Raw genomic sequence first — 21,474 nt, 5'->3', positions numbered from 1 at the left:
TTTCTTAAAAAAACATTTTAATATATAAGGTCGGATCAAGTGTAGCAAAACTGATGACTCACTATAGCCACATATTTACTAATAATTAATCAAGAGAAATTAGGCAAATTGCGCTTCTCTCTCTCTCTCTCTTTCTCACTCTCTCTTTCGCAGCGTAGAGCTGAATTCAGAGGGAGGCTACAAATAATATAAAACTCAGTTCAATTAAATAAATTAAACTCAGTAAGGACCTGTAAAGTTAATTATATATTGTCAAATATAAAGGATAGGTTGATGTTTTGCTGAGCTGTTTCAATGATTTCAATCTGAACTGAAACTTAAACTTTTATTATATCAGAAAGCATGTGACTGTTTTAAATAAATTCAGATATATTTTTAAATACTTTTTATTTATTTGTATTATTTTATTGATCAAATTAGTTCATTTTTTCTTCATAATATATAAATTCCCTTCTTTTTATGTCAATTTTTATGATTTAAAAAACAATTCCCCTATTTTTCCTTTTTTACGTACATATTTTATTCGTCTTTAGTAAATGTCAGTTTTAATAAAAATTTGTTTAATATTTTTAATCTCTTTTAAACTGTAAATGCTCAGCGGCATTGTAAATGAGGGTCCCTCTCCAGTGTAAATGATGGTTGATTGCTTGATTAATATTCAGTGTTGCAAACCCAGTTTTTACATTAACAAAAAAACAGAATAAAGAATAAAATAACTTTACTCTTCCCTAATATGAGCTGCTGGTGTATCTTCACAGCCTGAGGCTCAGTCAGTTTATGTGCTTTTAAAATAGGAAAGAACAGAAGTCTGTGCGCACCCGCATCTTAAAGGTAATGACTGCAGACACACTGATTGGTTTATTTCACGCTAAGCCCAAAACAAACCAATGAATTCGTACATGCCCATTGCACCGTTCCAGCTGCGCAAGACATATTTTTTGCGCCCTTACAATACCAAAGATACAGGACACGCCCCTAAATCTAGTGGCGCAAAGCGCACTGGTTGACGTACGCACCTAACATCTCTCTGAGACTTAACACAACTCATATTTCTGAGGCTATTCTTTCCTTAGCTACTGCAGGCAAGGGAAGCTAGACAGTTTCATATGCAGCATGTTCTGCATATACAACTCAGAGAGACATATTGTATTTCACAAAGAACAAGAAAAAGTGGATTTTAGCAGAATGGGACCTTTAAACATTCAAACTGCATCATACGCAAAGATCTTGTGACTAAAATGTCCTAAGCTGAAAATGAAGTCCCACACAGTCTGTTTGGGCTGTCCCCTGCTCTTTATTTTCATAGCTGGTCTGGCTGGGCATGCATGTTATTCCTTCACTCTAGAAATGATTGCCTTCCCCAAGGGACAAGACAGTAACCGCCCCCACACAGAATTGTGCGGCAGGAGTGCAGGATGAAAAGACACTGTTCACAACAACTATGCTAAGAACACAAATTGAAGGAGGAAGGTGTGGCTAAAGGGAAGAATGTGGCTGAATACAAAATGTTTGTTTTGGTCTGAGATGTTCTAGTGGCAGAAAATATAATATATATATAACCTTTAAGGTTAATGTTTAAATAAAGAAGAAGAATTAGGCATACAAATGTTTTTATTCTATTTTAAATATTCTTACAAACATGTTTACTGAAAACAGTATAAAACTACAAATATCAATATCAATCATCATTAACAAAACAATGAACTACACTTAACACACACAGACACACACACACTCCCACACTCACTCCCACACTCACTCCCACACTCACTCCCACACTCACTCCCACACTCACTCCCACACTCACTCCCACACTCACTCCCACACACACTCCCACACACACTCCCACACACACTCCCACACACACTCCCACACACACTCCCACACACACTCCCACACACACTCCCACACATACTCCCACACATACTCCCACACATACTCCCACACACACTCCCACACACACTCCCACACACAAACAGTGTGGGTCACTGCGTGTGTGTTTTGAGCAGGGGTTTGGGTACAGTGGGCAGAACCTGGTTCTGAAAGACAAACGTCTGGATGTGGTTAAAAAGCCACAGAAACACGAGCAGAACACTGACATACTGGATCCAGGCAAACTTTATCATTTCCCAGAACCCAGGCCGATAGGTGCTGCAGTCAAGGAGACAAACTTTGACACACACAGACTCATCAATACCCATCCATCACCCAACCAAACACCCACCCACCCATCACCCAACTCAAATCACCACATAACCACCCATCCAACCATACAATCAATCAGTGTAAAGGATATCTGATAGTTTCTAGTGGGTAGCGGACTTCTGCATTAATCTGGAAAGGAGCATTTACAGCTCGACCAATGATCCATACTGGAGTCGGACAGGAGAGATATGTCGTCACTGAGAGAGAGAGAGAGAGAGAGAGAGACAGACAGACAGACAGAGGGGAATTAGCTTCCATTACTTTTTAGTAGGGCTGTAAAAGTTTGATTAGTTAATTACAAACAAAATCATATAAATTAGCAGATTTTACTCTATTTAACCAGCTTAGTATCATCATTACAATATCAAAAAACAGGGACTGATTAAACTTGAAAATAAGTTAGCATTGGGGCCAACAAGCTGCAACCCTACTGCTGAGTTCAGGTGAGCCGCCACTGAGCCGCCAGCTGCATTCCGATCTCAATAACTAAAGACTGGAGTGAAATAAAGCTATAATCCACATATCATATCAAAACCCAGAACCTACTATACTAACCAGCACAGCACCGTCCATCTGTTCTTAAACACAGAACCTACTAATGTAACCAGCACAACACTGTCCATCTCTTATCAAACCCCAAAACCTACAAATCTAACCAGCACAGAGCCATCCATCTGTTAACAAACATCAGCCATTAATTCAGCTCCAAAAACAGATAATACTAATAATGTGTTATTATTATTATTATTATTATTATTATTATTATTATTATTATTATTACAATAATAGTATAATTTTATTTGTACACACATTTCTTAAGTGGAACCACAAAAGTCAACAACACAAATAGAATATAGTAAAAGCATTTAAATAAAATCTATATAAAAGATACATAAAATATAAAAGAGGCTGTGTTTTCAACCATGAATTTATCCATTTTAAATCCTGTGGGAAGGTGACCCAAAATATTTTTAGTTGTTTTTAAAAGAGAAGAGGGAAGTAATCGAACAGAAATTCCAAGATCTATCTACAAAAGTGCAAAATCAGGTATGCAGAACAGGAAGCAGACTTTTGTCAGCAGAGCGGGGAGAGCATGGAGGTAAATACCTATGAATAAGATCAAAAATATAGGTGGGAGGCAGGTCATGCAATAGCAGGCTGTGCAAAGAAACTAAATAAGTATCCTATCATCCTTAATCTGCCTTGGCAACTTTCAGGAATTTGTTCCTTTTACACTCGAGTTAGAATATCCAGTCAGCTCATATTAAATAGTTTAATGTTGTATCGTTTTTTGGTCTGAAGTAGCAACTTCTGTGAACACTGATCATTAAGTAGTAAGATATGGAATCCTAAAAGTTCAGCAGGCTATTAAACGTTGTTAGCTAAGTTAGCAGTGTTGCTTTTTTATGATTTGCTCTTAACAGTTAATTCCTTCTGGGTTGTCTTCTATTAAGCACACTTTGGAATATGGAATTGCAGCATCCCAAGCCCATTTGTTATTAAACCCCAGAACCTACTCATCTAACCACCACAGCACCATCCATCTGTTATCAAACCCCAGAACCTACTAATATAACCAGCACAGCACCATCCATCTGTTATCAAACCCCAGAACCTACTAATATAACCAGCACAGCACCATCCATCTGTTATCAAACCCCAGAACCTCATAATCTAACCAGCACAGCGCCATCCATCTGTTATCAAACCCTAGAACCTCCTAATCTAACCATCACAGCACCGTCCACCTGTTATCAAACCCCAGAACCTATTAATCTAACCAGCACAGCACCGTCCATCTGTTATCAAACCCAGAACCTACTAATCTAACCAGCACAGCCCCATCCATCTGTTATCAAACCTCAAAACATACTAATCTAACCAGCACAGCGCCAACCATCTGTTATCAAACCCCAGAACCTATTAATCTAACCAACACAGCACCGTCCATTTGTTATCAAACATCAGGTATTAATTCAGCTTGGAAAACAGATTGCATAAAATTTTAAAAATTGTTATTATGATTACCATAATAATAATTATTATTACTATAACACTAATAATATAATTTTATTGATAGGCATCTTTCACACATAGAAACACAAAAGTCAACATCACAAATATAATATAGTAAAACAAAGACAAAATAAAATCTAAAAACTAGATAACTAGACTAAAAACCAGACAAAATAGTAACGAAAACATGTAAATAAAATATATAAAAGAGGCTGTATGTACAACCATGAATTTATCCATTTTAAGTCACAGATCCTGTGGGAAGGTACCCAAAAAGTTTTTAGTTGTTTTTAAAAGAGAAGAGGGAAGTAATCGAACAGAGATCTATCTACAAAAGTGCGTAATCAGGTATGCAGAACAGGAAGCAGACTTTTGTCAGCAGAGCGGGGAGAGCATGGAGGTCAATACCTATGAATAAGATCAGAAATGTAGGTGGGAGGCAGGAAGAAACTAAATAAGTATCCTATCTTCCTTAATCTGCCTTGGCAACTTTCAGGAATTTGTTCCTTTTACATTCGAGTTAGAATATCCAGTCAGCTGGTTTAATGTCGTATCATTTTTCGGTCTGAAGTAGCAACTTCTGTGAACACTGATCATTAAGTAGTAAGATATGGAATCCTAAAAGTTCAGCAGGCTATTAAACATTGTGTACAGCTATTTGGCAGCATGTTTTGGGGACACCACATAGCTATTAGCTAATTTAGCAGTGTTGCTTTTTTATGATTTGCTCTTAACAGTTGTTTCCTTCTGGGTTGTCTTACATTAAGCACACTTTGGGTGAAACAGCGACAGATTGTGTGATCTGACACTGATGTACCTTGACTTTGGAATTTACGTCTAAATTCTTTGGGAGTTGTATTTGGCAATTCGGTTACAATTCATATTACTCTCTCAATTTGTCATTAATTTTCCTCGTCCTGGGAGGTTGGCTACAGTCCTTTAGATCTTAACTTTCTGAATAACATGTGCAACTGTAGTAGCAGGAACATCAAGCTGCTTGGAAATGGTCTTACTTTACCCTACACATGTTTGTCTATCATTTTCTTTTCTTAGCTTTCTGTACTGGTGTGATGGTGATGTTCATTGTGGTACACACCAACATACCAATCAGCACAGTAACTGCATCATGTCTGTGACCCACTGACATCACTAACCCTTTGCCCTCTTCTTTTGTGATGCTTTTCCAGGCAGTGTGTTTTGGGTCAATATCTTGCTGAATGAAGAAGAATCTTCCATTCAGTTTGGTTTCATCATTCTTTAAATTCACAGACAAAATGTTTCTGTAGACCTCAGAGTTCACTTTGCATCAATGAATATTAATGAATCTGTCCCAGAATAAATAATTCAAGCCCAAATCATAACACTACCTCCATTGTGTTTCAGATATGAGCTGGTATGTTTAGAAACAGGTCCTTTTTTTTTTTTTTCCAAACTTGCCTTTCTATCAAATTAGTAAACGTTAATCTTTGTCTCATTAGTCCACAGGCTTGGCTTTGTACTCTGGTAAATTCCAGCCTGGCCTTTCTATTCACCTCATTAATAGTGTTTTTTATTTTCTAGTGAAGCCTCTGTGTTCATGAAGTCTTCAGTGAACAGTAGATTGTGATACCTTCACCCCTGCCTTGTGGAGGTTGCTGCTGATGTCACTAAAAATTATTTCTTCACAGCACTCGCAATGTTCCTGTCATCCACTGCTGCAGTTTTTTACTTGGTGTACCTGTTAACATCTGTTATTTAGTACACCAGTGACGAATTTCTTCTTCAAGACATTCAAAACTGTTGTTCTGGCTATGGACAATATGTGTGCAATGGTTCTGATAGATTTTCCATTTTCTCTCAGTTTCACAGTTGCTTGTTTTTTACTCATAGACAGCTGGTTTTCATGTTGGTTACTTCTCTAACTTTAAATGCACAGTCTGCAGATCTGAAACTGAGTGTAGACATTCTGTGCTATTTATTGTTTGAATAAAATACTTTTGAAGGGCACTGTATAAGCGTCTCAACGGGCATTAAATGTGAGTTACGACTGAACATTTACATTTGAATTAAGGAGAAAAACTGAATTAAGGAGGAATATTTGCTTTGGAAACTATCAATTTACAACACAGACATATACAAATACATATAAACACTTTCTCTTACAGTTTCTTGCTTGATAGGCTCTGATGATGCTGGCCAAGTCATAGGAAGTAGCGAAGGGACTCCCTGTTTCGACCACTGACACCTAAAAAGAAATATAGCACGTAAACACACCTACAAAAAGCATTTAAAAGTGTGGTGTAAAGTATGAACACAAACTCTCACATTGTAGGCAGCATGTAGACCTCTGTGTGGCAGTGGGATCTGTTGGTGGAGCCTCAGGTCCCCATTGATGAACAGCTGTGATCCAGGAACGGAGGAGGAGTGCTGAATAAAGGCCATAGACTGCATCACTACAGTGGACATCCGCTACAAAAAGAGTGACATGAATTCAACCTGACAGTTCCACTTGTTCAATCAAGTGAAAAAAAAAATTGCAAATGCAGTGAGAAAAGCATCAGAAATATGTATGGCACAACAACCCAGTGTTTTGTTTACTAATGTTTGTTGGAGTGTGGAGTGTATTTTTTGATGATTGTTGGTTGGTTCGATGGCAGCTATTGACACCTGATGTTTGTTGCTATGTAATATTGTATGATGCAAACTGATTACATTTGATGGCATTACCTAGTGTCTGCTGGCATTTGTAAGTGTTTTATTATATATTTGGTATTAGAGTTTTTTGTAGAGTTGAGGTGATTTCTGCCATTGGACTGTATTTGGCGTAGGGTGGCATTTGCTTGTGTTTGTGGGATTTTGTTGAATAATTTTGGGACAGTTTGCCCTAAATTAAGGGTTAGGGTGTGTTTTTGTGGTACTGTGCTGATACACACAAACAACTGGTATGAGAAGGTGAGGAGTAGCTGAATGCTGTAAATCTGCTCTTCTGCTTTCAGTGGAACACTGAGCTGGAGACGCAGCCGGTCTGATTTTCCATCCTGATTGCTGTCCTCCTCCTTGACCTGCAAAACACAAACATGTGCTTTTAAACATAATACACTTATTTCATATGCCCACACCCACTGTCAAAAGTTTGTTTCTTCCACCTTTGTACTGTCTATCTAGCTGTGTTAACCGAACACTCCAAAAGCTATTTAGTTATTTGGAGCTACTCAGACCAAAGCTATCTAGTGTTGGTGAGGCACCATAAAAATTATATCCACCGCCTTCCAAAGAAAAGAACCTGTGTTTATGAGTAAATAACATTTTGTTTGTGATGCTCTGGTGAACTCTGGGAACATGTTGTGTGCTAGCTAGTTTGTGGTATTCAAACTTTTGTGTACATTTCTGTGTCTGTAGTACTTACAGACACTGCAGGGATGCGAAGGTTGCTTCCCAGCAGACGGTTAAAGTCAGGAAAAGTGCTCCACGCCACAAATTCTCCTGCTGTTCCAGTGGCTCCAATCATTAACATCTGGTACTGGAACTGCACAACCGGCTGCTCCTCATATGTGCTTCTCTTCAGCCAGAATCCTGCAAACAAAGAAAAAAAACATCAGTTACTGATGAAATGCTGCACTGTATTGGAGGTGTCAGTCAGTAAAGCCATGCACTGTTTAACATGAGCTCCTGGAGTTCATAAGCTAGTCAGCACAGCCAGTATATTAAGTAAGTCCATGAGCAAGTTCACGGGGTTAATATACTAAATTCTTACAGTATACCAGCTGTATTAATGAGGTGCTGCTGTAGTGAACACTTACCTTGGCTCTTGTAGGCGACCAGCAGTGGCGGGATGTACGTAAGACAGAAAACCATCAGCACGAACAGGGTGGCGCGAGTACACACATTGGTTTTATATCTTATTAAAGCAGGGTGGGAGTACACTTCATAAAAAGCCATCACTGAAACCCTCCTCGCTGTTCTGAACTCGCTCTGAAGAACAGTTCTAAACTCGCTCTGAAGAACAGTTAAAACCTACTGAGAAATAACAGTGGGGCTGTTCTGGTTAGCATTGGTTAAGGTTAAGCTGTAATGGAGATGTGTTAAGGTGTGTTGTGTGCTGTAGAATCGGTTTCTCTCGTATTTAATTCGGATTAAATGTACTGTATCTATCAGTTCGGCCGCAGACGTGCAGTGCCTAATTCGGGTTTAAAAGCCATGCTAATGCTAATGCTAACGGTAACTGCTCCTGAAGCGAAGCGTCCCAGCGTTACCATGACCGCCTCCAGGAAACAGAAAGCGAACATCCGCCCACAGTTACCATGGCCACCCACGCCCCACCCCCTCTGTTGTCAAATATATTTATTATTCCACCTCTTAGCAAAAAACTTAAATCATACCAAAATAAAGCTACCATTTAAAACAGATTTATTACTTTTTTTTTTGCAACGTTTTAAAAAAGGTCCCAGGAAGGAACATTACAGATAGTGTTCCAGGAATGTTATTTTAACGTGATGTGCAGGAGAAACACGTACACAAAAGTGTTATATTCTGTATTTAATCACCACAGAACATATAGGTGATTTAAAAATGAACTCTGCCACTGAAAATCAAGCTAAGAAGCTGAAGCCCAAATATGGGCATAACAAAGGCCACAGAATTACCAGTATTTATAACATACTCATTAACCAATAAATAGCCTTAATAGTATATTAGGCCTAATTTTTTTTTTTATGACAATATTTAAAACAATGGTTAGAGACAAACGTCTGGACATAGCTCTCCTGGTTTCTGGTATACTGTGTGTGAAACTGATCTGATTACTGAATTGGACATTTCAGACTATTTGGTCCACTTGATTTCATGACTGATTAGAATGCAAGACAATTATTAATACGATAAATAAAATAAAGGACAATAAAAAAAACATATATACAATGATAATTTACATTTAACAAACATGTCCTAATAAAAGGTTTTCCAGACATATATTCAGAATTATGGTGAACGTACATTATTTTTTTTTTCAATTGCTAAACAATATGAAAAGCCCATATTCAGTTGTAAGGATAAATATAAATGTAAAAAAAAAAAAAACAAGCCTGTAGGCCACCCTCCCACTTATATCAAAGAACACTAACACTAAACCTTATATATATATATATATATATATATATATATATATATATATATATATATATATATATATATATATATATATATATATATATATATATATAATATTGATTATACAACCTTTATCTAACATTGGCTACCTGAATTGAATCAACGTTCACTTAAAGGTTTTAAATGATTAAGGCTCTTTTAACACTTTTCAAGTTAATGCTTTTTAGGATAAAGGTGCTTCCCACAAATAATAAAACTATGTGTTATAATATGAATTATGCGTTAAATGTATATTTCAAGCTTAATATAATACAAACAATATTTACATATTTACAAATCAAAATCTTTGGGGAATGTGGTTGGTCACCGGGTGCAGGATTTAACCCGAGTCCTGTTTCGGCACATCCCCCACAGAGCTGGTTGGTATGACCTGCATGACGTCAGCCGTCCGTCCAGCAGTGCTAAAGCTAATGCTAGTGCTAAGGCTAATGCAGGCGGAGTGTTGACACCGCTGCTGTTTTCAGGATAATCTCCGTTTCTGTCTCTTTCTGCTCGGGTTATTCTTGCAGCTCCTGTACACTGATTCATTGTTTCACCGCACTGGGAGAGGGCCGCCCGAATCCGCCACCATGAAATGGATGTTTAAAGAAGATCATTCTCTGGGTAATTCTGTTTAATCTGATATAAAACTGACTTTTATCAAACCCACACAGACCCGCGCTCATTATTCACCGCCAGTAAACACCAGCCTCAGATAATGTGGAGATCTGTACCTGCATGTCTGAATACTAGGGGCTGGTCGTAATCATGTTTACATTGTTAGGCCGTGCGTGTGTGTGTGTGTGTGTGTGTGTGTGTGTGTGTGTGTGTGTGTGTGTGTGTGTGTGTGTTAAAACGTTATTAGCTAGACGTAGGGTAAATAACTACACCACCCCTTCACTGACCCAAAATAAACCATCTTACTATAGAAAAGCGATCACACCTTTATTCAGAACTGCTGTCTGTTTAAAGATCCCATGTTGCTCTCCATGATCTATTTTAACACTGATTTTTGCATTGGTGCAAGGGAATATACTTGTTGTTATTTTTCCCCAACCTCTCTTTATAAATGCACTCATTTTATTCAAAAGAGACGATTTTCTGTCATGTGGAACTAGAAAATACTTGAATAAAGTATTATCTCATGTCACACTTATCAATATGTTACAGACGACCAATTGATATTCAGTAGCTCAATATTGATTATCAATATAACATCCTGAGTTCTTGTGGCCAGTGTGTGCTAAAGTGCAGTTATTAAAGTGTGTCTTCAGGACAATGCCAGCCTCTCTGACACTAATGCCCACTGATGCTCAGAGATCATTATCAGCAGAGCTTATAGCCACGCTTCTTTTATTATAAGCATACAATAGCCTAAAGTGTTTTATTGTAACAAAACAAAAACAGTAGAACAAATTTTTGCATCCATCTGATCTGATAATTAAACTATATAGCCTTTTAATTTATTATTTGTATTAAATTGTATTTTAATTCTAAAAGCTGCTGACAAATGATTTTTGTTTTTGTATAGTTTTTACAACTTATGTTACCAAGCATTTTTACAGAACTCCCAAGAAGCCTGTAGCCTTGTACTGATATATTTTTGTTTTAATTTTATTATTTATCTTTAAGATCGAGTAAGTCTCAGGTTATCATTTTTAATAGTCTATTTTTAATTTAATTCAATTCAATTCAATTTAATATTTATACTGTTGATCCTGAAATCATTAGACTGGCAGACTCTATCCCGGTATTGATTTCTTTATTGTTTACTGTGGACAGGTTAAGAGTCTGCACATTAGTGTTTGAGCTAAGTGCTTGGACAAGAATGTTTGAGCAGCATTTTCTGCTGTTAGACTGTAATACATCTTCAAACTAGAGAGAAAAATAGGCTAATAACAAGCTCTCTTGCCTGTTCTTATTAAAGTCTCTGCAAATATAATTGCTTTTCCAGACCGGTTTGTGCACTCGTTTAACCTTTGAAGAAAGCTGAGCTGATAAAACAAGCATATTATTTAATATTTCTTGACTGATTGCTGTTTTTATTTGAATTAAATTTACTGACATATTTTTAAACAGCTCTTAACCTGCATTCTCCTGTTCTTCCTCTGAGCTTCACTTACAGCTTCTGTGTTGGGTTGCCAACAAGAACCAGTGTTTAAATAACACTCTTTAATTTTTATTCAGTGTTTTATAGTGTTCTGTATCAGAGCACTACTGTATATACACACTATGTGCTTGCATAAATGAAACAAAATAATGCATTCAGCATTACTTATTATGCTTGGTATTAGGATAGGGATGTTAGCTGGGGTATCTTTTTGTTTACCAAAGCACTGGCTACCTTTCTATGCGTACCATTCGAATCACATGTGATTTACTGCTGTGACTTCCATATGACATTAACACAGTACTGTCAAAACACTGCATGACACGCCGATAAATTGGAAAAGTGCTTTGCGTCATAAAGCACCTGCTTACATCAGTGTGCAGTGCAGGCATCGGTGATTCTCCTAATCATATTTTCTCGTTTCTTATCTTTAGAGCACCGGTGTGTGGAATCGGCCAAAATCCGCAACAAGTACCCTGATAGAGTTCCAGTGAGTATTAATACTAATCAACATCATGGACTTAGAGATCATTATTCTTCTACCTCAGTGTATTTCACTATGTCTGTACATGTATTGTGTGAAACCACTGTTTGATATCCCAATATTGATGTGAAATAAGATAAATAAAGATCCTCAATCAGTTTAAGCTTAAGAGTTTTTCTCAGGCTGAAGATTAAGTTTGATGTGCGTGTTAACAGTGGACTTCTACCTCACCTTGTCTAACTAGTTATGTCACATGAGTACAGTCTGTAGCATTAAGGGCTCCATTTGTGTTTATGGTGAAAACTGTGATAACAATGAAAGTAAAATTTGTCTCACTGCCCTAATATAGAAGAAATGCCACTAAACTCCAGTGCTTTTATAGAACACCAGTGGCCTAAACAGTCGTCTAAAACTGCTAAAGCCCTTTAGCCCCACAATGAACAGATCCACTGGTCTGTTTAGGGTGAAATGTTGAGGTTTGTTCAGTGCACAGTAGTGCTAGCTTAGCCTGTTGCAACATTCCTACACTACACTGACATGCCAACTGTGATGGGACGTAACTAATTTTGTGTCCCATGACTTTTGCCATGTCCTATGGAAGCTAAAGAACGCTGCACTGACCTGTGAGATGTGTGTGTGGGGCCTCCTGCATTAAATGTAGATGTCATTTCTGCCAGAGTGACCTTTCACACGGTTTAACGGTCTACATGTTAAATTATAAAATCAAGAATGTGTAAATACAACTTTGTAAATTGAACTTATCATTCATCTAACACCCACTATCAGGTCCTAAACTTGTTGCCTTGTCATAAGAATGCTGGTTAAAGTTCAACTTACAGTGCTCTCCATAATTATTGGCACCCCTGGTTAAGATGTGTTCTTTAGCTTCTCATAAATTGAGTTTTGTTCAAAATAATATAGGACCACGATGGAAAAAAAGAGTAAAATACAACCTTTAACTCAAGTGAATTTATTCAGTAGGAAAAAAATCCCACATTAAGAAATAATTATTTAACATCAAATCATGTGTGCCACAATTATTAGCACCCCTGATGTTAATACTTCGTACAACCCCCTTTTGCCAACAAAACAGCACCTAATCTTCTCCTGTAATGTTTCACAAGATGGGAGAATACAGAAAGAGGGATCTTTGACCATTCTTCTTTGCACATTCTCTCTAAATCATCCAACGACCTGGGTCCTCTCCTCTGCACTCTCCTCTTCAGCTCACCCCACAGGTTTTCAATGGGGTTGAGGTCTGGGGACTGAGATGGCCATGGGAGGAGCTTGATTCTGTGTGCGGTGAACCATTTCTGTGTAGATTTGGCCACATGTTTAGGGTCATTATCTTGCTGAAAGACCCAGTGACGACCCATCTTCAGCTTTCGGGCAGAAGCCACCAGATTTTGTTTTAAAATGTCCTGGTATTTTAGAGCATTCATGATGCCATGCACCCTAACAAGGTTCCCAGGGCCTTTAGAAGAGAAACAGGCCCACAGCATCACTGATCCCCCGCCGTATTTCACAGTGGGCATGAGGTGCTTTTCTGCATACTCAGCTCTTGTGTTACGCCAGACCCACTTAGAGCATTTGTTGCCAAAAAGCTCTATCTTTGTTTCATCTGACCAAAGCACACGGTCCCAGTTGAAGTCCCAGTACCGCTTAGCAAACTCCAAACGTTTGCGTTTATGATTGTGAGTGAGAAATGGTTTCTTCCGTGCATGCCTCCCAAACAGCTTGTTGGCATGTAGATAGCGCCTGATGGTTGTTTTGGAGACTTTGTGACCCCAAGAAGCTACCATTTGTTGCAATTCTGTAACAGTGAGCTTTGGAGAACTTTTTATTTCTCTTATCATCCTCCTCACTGTGCGTGGTGGCAAAATAAACTTGCGTCCTCGTCCAGGCTTGTTTACCACTGTTCCAGTTGTTTTAAACTTCTTAATAATTCCTCTGACAGTAGATATGGACAGGTGTAGGCGAGTAGCGATTTTCTTGTAGCCATTGCCTGACTTGTGAAGGTCAACACACATCTGCCTCACTTGAATGGTATGTTCCTTTGTATTTCCCATGTTGAAGATAAATGGCCTCTGTGTCACGTCATATTTATACCCCAGGGAAACAGGAAGTTGTGAATTACTAATTAAATGTTCCTACATACTCTGATCAACTTCGTAAACTACTGTAGAAGTGACAGAAATACTTTTATTAAATTTATTTCCTAAGAATTGTTAGGGGTGCCAATAATTGTGGAACAGGTGATTTTATGAAGAATAATTATTTCTTAGTCAGGGATTTTATTTCCCCCTTAAAATTTACTTGAGTTAAAGGTTGGACTTTACTTTTTTTCCTATCGTGGTCCTATATTATTTTGAACAAAACTCAATTTATGAGAAGCTAAAGAACACATCTTAACCAGGGGTGCCAATAATTATGGAGGGCACTGTATACCCCAGGGAAACAGGAAGTTGTGAATTACTAATTAAATGTTCCTACATACTCTGATCAACTTCGTAAACTACTGTAGAAGTGACAGAAATACTTTTATTAAATTTATTTCCTAAGAATTGTTAGGGGTGCCAATAATTGTGGAACAGGTGATTTTATGAAGAATAATGATTTCTTAGTCAGGGATTTTATTTCCCCCTTAAAATTTACTTGAGTTAAAGGTTGGACTTTACTTTTTTTTTCCCATCGTGGTCCTATATTATTTTGAACAAAACTCAATTTATGAGAAGCTAAAGAACACATCTTAACCAGGGGTGCCAATAATTATGGAGGGCACTGTATATCCTGAGGTAACACTTTATTATCAGTTTACATACTGCTCTCCCATGGGGTTTGGCTTGCCATTGTATATGGACAATGGAATTGGGACACCCTTTACACCTGCCGCATCCGAAGTGTATCGGCATTAATGTGGTGTTGTTCCTTTTTGCAGCTCTAACAGCAGAAACAGAAACTCTGCAATTGAGTCAGCAGATTGTTCGCAAATTTTATATATACTCGGCAAACCCCGCTCCCTATCTTTACCTGGTCTGAGAGTTCAGGGCAGAGTTTTTACTACCACCCACAGCCAATGGTGGAATATTTAGGAGGAAAGAATTTTCACCAGCTGATTTGTTGCAGTGCTAGTGTCCTATTACAGAACAATGCTGGAATGTTTTTCGAGCCACCGATTGATTCACAAATGTTTAAAAGGCAGACTGTATAGCTAGGAGCATCAAGACTGAGTAACACCTAATCAATTTTTGGTGCTCTTTATGAGTTCATAATTCCGAAGATCCATAATCAGTGAACAGACAAATATACATAGGACTAAATGTTTGGGGTTTGGAATGTGTGTTTATCACAGGGTGAGATGGAGGAAGAAGAATCTCTAAATGCTTTTTGTTCTGTCATAGAAAAATCCAGCTCACACCTGGAACATTGTCATGACCCATGACTATAAGTATGGCATAAATACAGAGGTCTGTTTTGGCCTGTTACACAATAACCATTATAGAAACTCTATCTTGTAGTCTTTTAGTTTTGGAGATGACTATGTGTTTACCCAAAAAGAACATAAGCATATCAAATTTTCAGAACGTAATAAGCTCAGTTACCTGGAAGAACTCGTAAACCTGCACTTTCTAGAGGCTCCCAGCTTAACTGTGATAAAGGGTGTTAAACTGCCTTTGTATTCTGTAAAAGCTGTAATTAATAGTATGTGAATGCTAGTTTAAGAGCTACCCTGCAGCTGCAACAAAAGGCCCTGTGAGGTGCTCCTCATTGTGCTCCTCATTCAGTTGCTGTCTGAAAACCGACACCTGAAAGAGTTCCAGGAAAGACCTAATCAAGATGAATTCCATTCTCCCAGTGGGAATATAGTTCACTGGTGCTCAGCTAGCACTGCCACTTTTCATGCCCTAATTCTAAATTTAAATCTAATTACCACTCCAGATGTAGTCAGTAAGCCAGGACATGGCTTATGCAGCTAATATGTAATCAAAACATGCACTTTATGTCCAAATGTTTGTGGACATAAAGAATGCATTAGGCTATGGCAAGTTGAGGTTAGATAGAGAGCGTTTGTGAACAGCAGTTTTCGGCTCTTTCCCCAGATTCTCTATTGGATTCAGGTCTGGACTTTGACTAGGCCATTCTAACACCTGAATATGTTGGTTTGTGAATCATTTGATTGTAGATTTTGCTTTATGTTTTGGATCATTGTCTTGTTGGAAGATAAATCTCCGCCCCAGTCTCAGGTCTTTTGCAGACTCCAAAAGGTTTTCTTCCAGAATGGTCCTGTATTCGGCTCCATCCATCTTCCCATCAATTTTAACAATCTTCCCTGTCCCTGTTGAAGAAAAGCAGGCCACCACCATGTTTGACAGTGGGGATGGTGTGTTCAGGATGATGAGCAGTGTTACTTTTCACTCACACAAAGCACTTTGTATTTAGGCCAAAAAGTTCAACTTTGGTCTGATCTGACCAGAGCACCTTCTTCCACATGTTTGCTGTACAAACAGCACTTCTTATGTCTTTCTTTCAACAGTGGCTTTCTTCTTGCCACTCCTCCATAAAGGCCAGATTTGTGGAGTGCATGACTTTTCTACCTCAGCTGTAGATCTCTGCAGTTCATCCAGAGTGATCATGGGCCTCTTGGCTGCATCTCTGATCAGTCTTCTCCTTATTTGAGCTGAAAGTTTAGAGAGATGGCCGGGTCTTGGTAGATTTCCAGTGGTCTGATACTCCTTCCATTTCAATATGATCGCTTCCACAGTGCTCCTTGAGATGTTTAAAGCTTGGTAAATCTTTTTGTATCCAAATCCGATTTTAAACTTTTCCACCACAGTATCTCGGACCTGTCTGGTGTGTTCCTTGGTCTTCATGATGCTCTCTGCACTTTAAACAGAACTATCACAAAGCAGGTGCATTTAAACGGAGACTTGATTACACACAGGTGAATTCTATTTATCCTCATTAGTCATTTAGGTCAAGATTGACCTAAAGGACAGTGCTTGATCAAAGCTGTGGTAATTATCTAGCTTCATAGCTGTGACTAATTTATCAGATTATTGCTGCACCTTTTCAGCCGTTTAGGAGGATATTTGTAAGTTGAGTCAGATCGAGGCCGGATCACATTCTCACCACAAACAAACCGCTCTGGAGTTTGTTTGGAACCGGACCGAGACCACCTCCTCTCGCAGGTCTCAGTACTAATGCAATTACTGTTTTTACACCTGCCCAAACTTCCTACTACAAGCAGAAGCCACCTGAACTCCAGCTCAAAAGTTTCTCTCCCCTCTCTTTACCTTATGACATGTTTCAAACTTACAAAGTACACAGAATTAAATATGAATAAGCTAGTGTCTCAATGTTTTTTCTATGTAGTGTATCTTGTTAAAGTTAAGGGGGCATAAAGGTAAAATGTCAGTATGCTTCAGTATGCTGTCATAACTATATATTTTCTATCTGTTTTATTTAAATATATTCTTTTATGTTGTGTGTGTGCGTGCGTGTGTAGGTTATTGTAGAGAAGGTGTCTGGCTCTCAGATCGTGGACATCGATAAGCGGAAGTATCTCGTCCCCTCGGACATCACGGTGGCTCAGTTCATGTGGATCATCAGGAAACGAATCCAGCTGCCCTCAGAGAAAGCCATCTTTCTTTTTGTCGACAAAACTGTCCCTCAGTCGAGGTGAGCCAGAGCTGTTGTTCTTTTATTTATGGGGGAAAACCCTGCTGAGAGCGCGATGTTGGGTAATATACCACAGCATGACTTTATAAAACTTGGATATAAGAACTCCCAGTCCTAATGAATGACTGTCACAAAGTGTAGAAAGATGACTAAGATGCATCAAAGATGAGAAATAAAAAAAGTATATTGAATTTTTACAGATATATACAAAAAACATAAATGAAAAGATAGAATAGAAATGAGTAAAAGTACATCAGTGGGTCAACATAAAGTAAAATTACACACTACCTGCCAAAAAAAAAGGTCGGCATCTGGATTCGAGCTAAGCAAATGGGTAAGAGCCTCCCATAGGATAATCACCACGTGGTTTATTATGTTTTATGTGAGTAGCTTCTTATTTGTTAAACAACCATACGGAAAGACATATCCTCTGGTCTTGGAAAAGATATTAATCTGTTTCAGGAGAATCAAACTATTGCCATTCATTAAGCTGAGAAAACATAAACACATAAAACATAAAAAGTGGAAGGGCAGTAGGGATCTTGTGCAATTTTGTAGAAATGAATTGGGAATAAACAGCTGCGTAGCCTTAGGAAAAGCACTTCTGTGTGGCAAACTTTCAAAAACACCTCCAGTTTGCTAGGGAGCATAAAGACAGGACTCTGGATCAATGCAGGAAAATTATGTGGTCTGATGAGTCCAGATTTACTTTGTTCCAGAGTGATGAGTGCATCAGAGGAACTGGCAGGTAATTCCATTAATGGATTTTTTCTTCCCTGATGGGCCGGGCATATTCCAAGATGACAATGCCAGGATTCATGTGCTGGAATTGTGTAAAAGTGGTTCAGGGAGCATGAGATCATCATCATCACACATGGATTGTTCACCACAAAGTCCAGACCTTTACCCCATTGATAATCTTTGGTATGTGCTGGAGAATGCTTTGCGCAGCTCTCCAAATCTCTCATCATCGATCCAAGATATGGGGAAAAATGAATGCATCTCTGGACAGAAATAAATGTGACAAATGAGAAGCTTGTGGAAACAAGGCCACAGTGAATGCATGCCTTAATCAAAGCTAAAGGTGGTCCAGTCCAACCAAACATTAGACTGCATGAACTATTTTGAGAAAGATGGAGAATGAGAGAGAGATGATGAAGGAATATATCATTGGATAGAACCTATCAATGTTAACAGCTTGTTGTCCAGCTCCGATGACGTGATCAGCTCCAGCCTGTCTAGACAACAAGTTCTTATCATGGTGTTGTTTGGCTCTTTGTGAACACAGGAACCAGTTTTTGTGTGTCCTAAAGTCTCTGAGAAGATGAAACAGAAGAAAAGAGTGGATGGAAAAGTCTTCTGACATGAGTACGACACCGTGTAGAACAGGCATGCACTCGCTATTTGAGGAGAGGTTCCCAGCCCTTCACTCAGATAGTTTGTTGTCTTCTAGTTCATATACACTGGTTCTAGAGCAGCAGTTCAGAACATCCCTCAGGGTCACGCACTCCTCACAGCACTCATTGTTAATGAAAACACTCTGACCTTCCTGGTTTAAACAACCACCAGACCTTTAGTTAAAAAAGAGTGAGGATCATAAATCTCTCTAAATTGTTAAAAATAAATCAGAGTTTATAGAAAACAGCATCATACAGTTTCAGAAACAGTGTCTGGGTTTATCTAAGGTTTATGTAACCTTCAGCTGCAATACAACAAATAACCAGGACACCTGTCTTCCTCTTTATCATTGAATTTATTGAATTTCACATCCTTAAACTCACCATAAAAGACTTGACTATTCAGACTTTCTGAGAAACAAAGTTTCCCTTTGTTTCCTCTTGCCTGTGTTTATTACACAACACTGAGCGGTGTGTTCCTCTATATTCTGTGAGTCAGTGTTTCCTCAGGTAAATGTGCTCTTAACCTCAACAGTAGTTAAAACAGTTTCCAGCATTTCACCTCTAGGAATGTGGTTACTGGAGTACTTGAATACTGATTCATACTGAAATCACTTTTCAATTATGCTGCATCACAGAAATCCCGAAACAAGACAAAGACCGGCAGTTGGGATTTAACAGGATTGTAAAAGTGCCATAATGTCATAATGAACCTTAGTCATCTATTTGTCGTATGTTCATTCCTCATTCCTCCCTGCAGAGGTTTTGCAATACCGGCTACAGGATACCATAGCATGCCTTAGTAAACACCAAGCAATACCTTAGAAACCACTTAGCTAACATTAGCAACCAGCAGTTATAACATACCAATGCCTTAGCAACAGCCTAGCAACACCTTAGGAATGCTATGTAATAAAAACATGTAGCTCACATTTGTGGGATAGCAACGTCCCAGCATCCACCTGTAATACCATAGAAAATTAGCTAGTAACACAATAAAAAAGCGCAAGGAGTATCATAGAAACCATGAAAAACAGCCTAACCAGGAAGTGGAAAAACTGCACAGTCATTTTGTTTTTACTTCAGAATATGCACTTTTCTGATCTAACACCTTAAGCTTTCGTCATAATGTATTTTTTTTATTAAATTTAATTGAGCACACACAACAAATCAATGAAGTAGAAAATTCTTAGCCTGTTTGATAAAAAAAAAAGAATAATCTTCAGGTGCAGCCCTAGTTATGGGATGATAATGTAGTTCCAGTCATAGATTTAGTCTGTAAATATCATCCATGCTGCTTTATACATTTATTTTTGAACCTGTTTACGCAGCTTTTCAACAGACTTTTAAAGCAAAACCACGAACCTTTGGGGGCACGTGTTCAGGACGAGTTCAGTGATGGTTTAAGCCCAGTTTTTATTAGCAATGAAAGCACACGTCAGATAGCAAACATTACGACTGATCCAGTAAATCTGAGCTCAGAGTAGACTTTTTTTTTTTTTTTTGGATGACCTGTGTTACATTATATATACAACTGTTAATGTATGCTACTGTTATACACATGCTTTTTCTTGTTAATCTTAAGAAAACTAATATCATACACAAATGAATTTGTATTTGTTGTGTGTGTTTCAGTCTGACCATGGGGCAGCTATATGAAAAAGAGAAGGATGAAGACGGCTTTCTGTATGTGGCCTACAGCGGAGAAAATACCTTTGGTCTTTAAAGCCTTTGAATTAACAGCCCCGCCTACTACTACCACACAGACCCCACCCTTTCACAACATGCCCCGCCCATTCCCAACTCTCTGATGTTTTCCTGCGGACGAGCACAACTGTGTTGCTAAAAAAATGTCAAAGTGTGGATGACCCATTCTTCACATTAGTTATGAAACCCTCTGCATCTGTACCTCTAGTGTCATCCACATCATATCCTATTATTCTGAAACACAGTAGCATTAGATCCACCTATTAAGCGATATTTTTGTGAATGGCATTGCAGTATTATTATTATTATATTATTATTATAATTATTAGAGGTGCTTAATATTGTTGTTTTAAGCGATAATATACAGTAATAACTTTTAAAGTTTTAATTTATCTTTTTTCCCTGTATAAAAATATATTTAAGAAAAATATTTAAAAGGTAAGGTAGCTGGATGACCTAACCAATAATAAAAAAAAAACACACAAGCATTTGAGTTCTGCGGAATTTTTTTTCACACCTGCTGTAACAACTGCTGCCAATTGTCCCTCCACTTTTCTGCTTCTTCTTCTAATGGACTATTTCCATAATGTACAGCAGTTATTCTGGTGCTTTAATAAAGCCAAAATGGCTTCTACAAATTTACTCTAGGGCACAAGAATATAACTGCTGCATCAATCGGTGGAATGGGATATTAAGGGGCCAGATTGTAACTGATTTACATTTCAGAGCAACATTTTCAGTCGGGATAAAAT

The 21,474-nt window shown here is 38.1% G+C and overlaps 2 protein-coding genes across 2 annotated transcripts; one reads left to right on the top strand and one right to left on the bottom strand.

Moving 5' to 3' along the window:
• Positions 1-1,593: 1,593 nt before the first annotated feature.
• On the bottom strand, positions 1,594-8,486 carry tmem231 (transmembrane protein 231). Its single transcript, XM_022683924.2, has 7 exons — positions 8,001-8,486; positions 7,607-7,773; positions 7,134-7,262; positions 6,526-6,669; positions 6,364-6,445; positions 2,297-2,402; positions 1,594-2,148 (listed from the first exon to the last, which is right to left on the bottom strand). Exons 1-7 carry the CDS (start codon positions 8,137-8,139, stop codon positions 1,986-1,988), a joined length of 930 nt encoding a protein of 309 aa, XP_022539645.1. The 5' UTR covers positions 8,140-8,486; the 3' UTR covers positions 1,594-1,985.
• A 1,257-nt stretch (positions 8,487-9,743) lies between these two features.
• On the top strand, positions 9,744-21,210 carry gabarapl2 (GABA(A) receptor-associated protein like 2). The gene is made up of 4 exons (XM_007241679.4): positions 9,744-9,969; positions 11,890-11,945; positions 17,446-17,618; positions 20,651-21,210. Exons 1-4 carry the CDS (start codon positions 9,936-9,938, stop codon positions 20,739-20,741), a joined length of 354 nt encoding a protein of 117 aa, XP_007241741.1. The 5' UTR covers positions 9,744-9,935; the 3' UTR covers positions 20,742-21,210.
• The last annotated feature ends 264 nt before the right edge of the window (positions 21,211-21,474 follow it).

The sequence above is a fragment of the Astyanax mexicanus genome, chromosome 10, assembly GCF_023375975.1.
Source record: "Astyanax mexicanus isolate ESR-SI-001 chromosome 10, AstMex3_surface, whole genome shotgun sequence".
In the NCBI taxonomy this organism is placed as follows: Eukaryota; Metazoa; Chordata; class Actinopteri; order Characiformes; family Acestrorhamphidae; genus Astyanax; species Astyanax mexicanus.
The sequence above is the reverse complement of the archived record's forward strand: the minus strand, read 5'-3'. Positions and strand labels throughout refer to the sequence as shown.

Coding starts and splice junctions, on each gene's coding strand:
- tmem231 (XM_022683924.2), bottom strand. CDS start 8,139: ATGGCTTTTTATGAAGTGTACTCCCACCCTGCTTTAATAAGATATAAA. Junction 7,774..8,000: donor GGTCGCCTACAAGAGCCAAG/GTAAGTGTTCAC, acceptor CTTTGTTTGCAG/GATTCTGGCTGAAGAGAAGC. Junction 6,670..7,133: donor CCTTCTCATACCAGTTGTTT/GTGTGTATCAGC, acceptor CTCTTTTTGTAG/CGGATGTCCACTGTAGTGAT.
- gabarapl2 (XM_007241679.4), top strand. CDS start 9,936: ATGAAATGGATGTTTAAAGAAGATCATTCTCTGG. Junction 11,946..17,445: donor AGTACCCTGATAGAGTTCCA/GTGAGTATTAAT, acceptor GTGCGTGTGTAG/GTTATTGTAGAGAAGGTGTC. Junction 17,619..20,650: donor AAAACTGTCCCTCAGTCGAG/GTGAGCCAGAGC, acceptor TGTGTGTTTCAG/TCTGACCATGGGGCAGCTAT.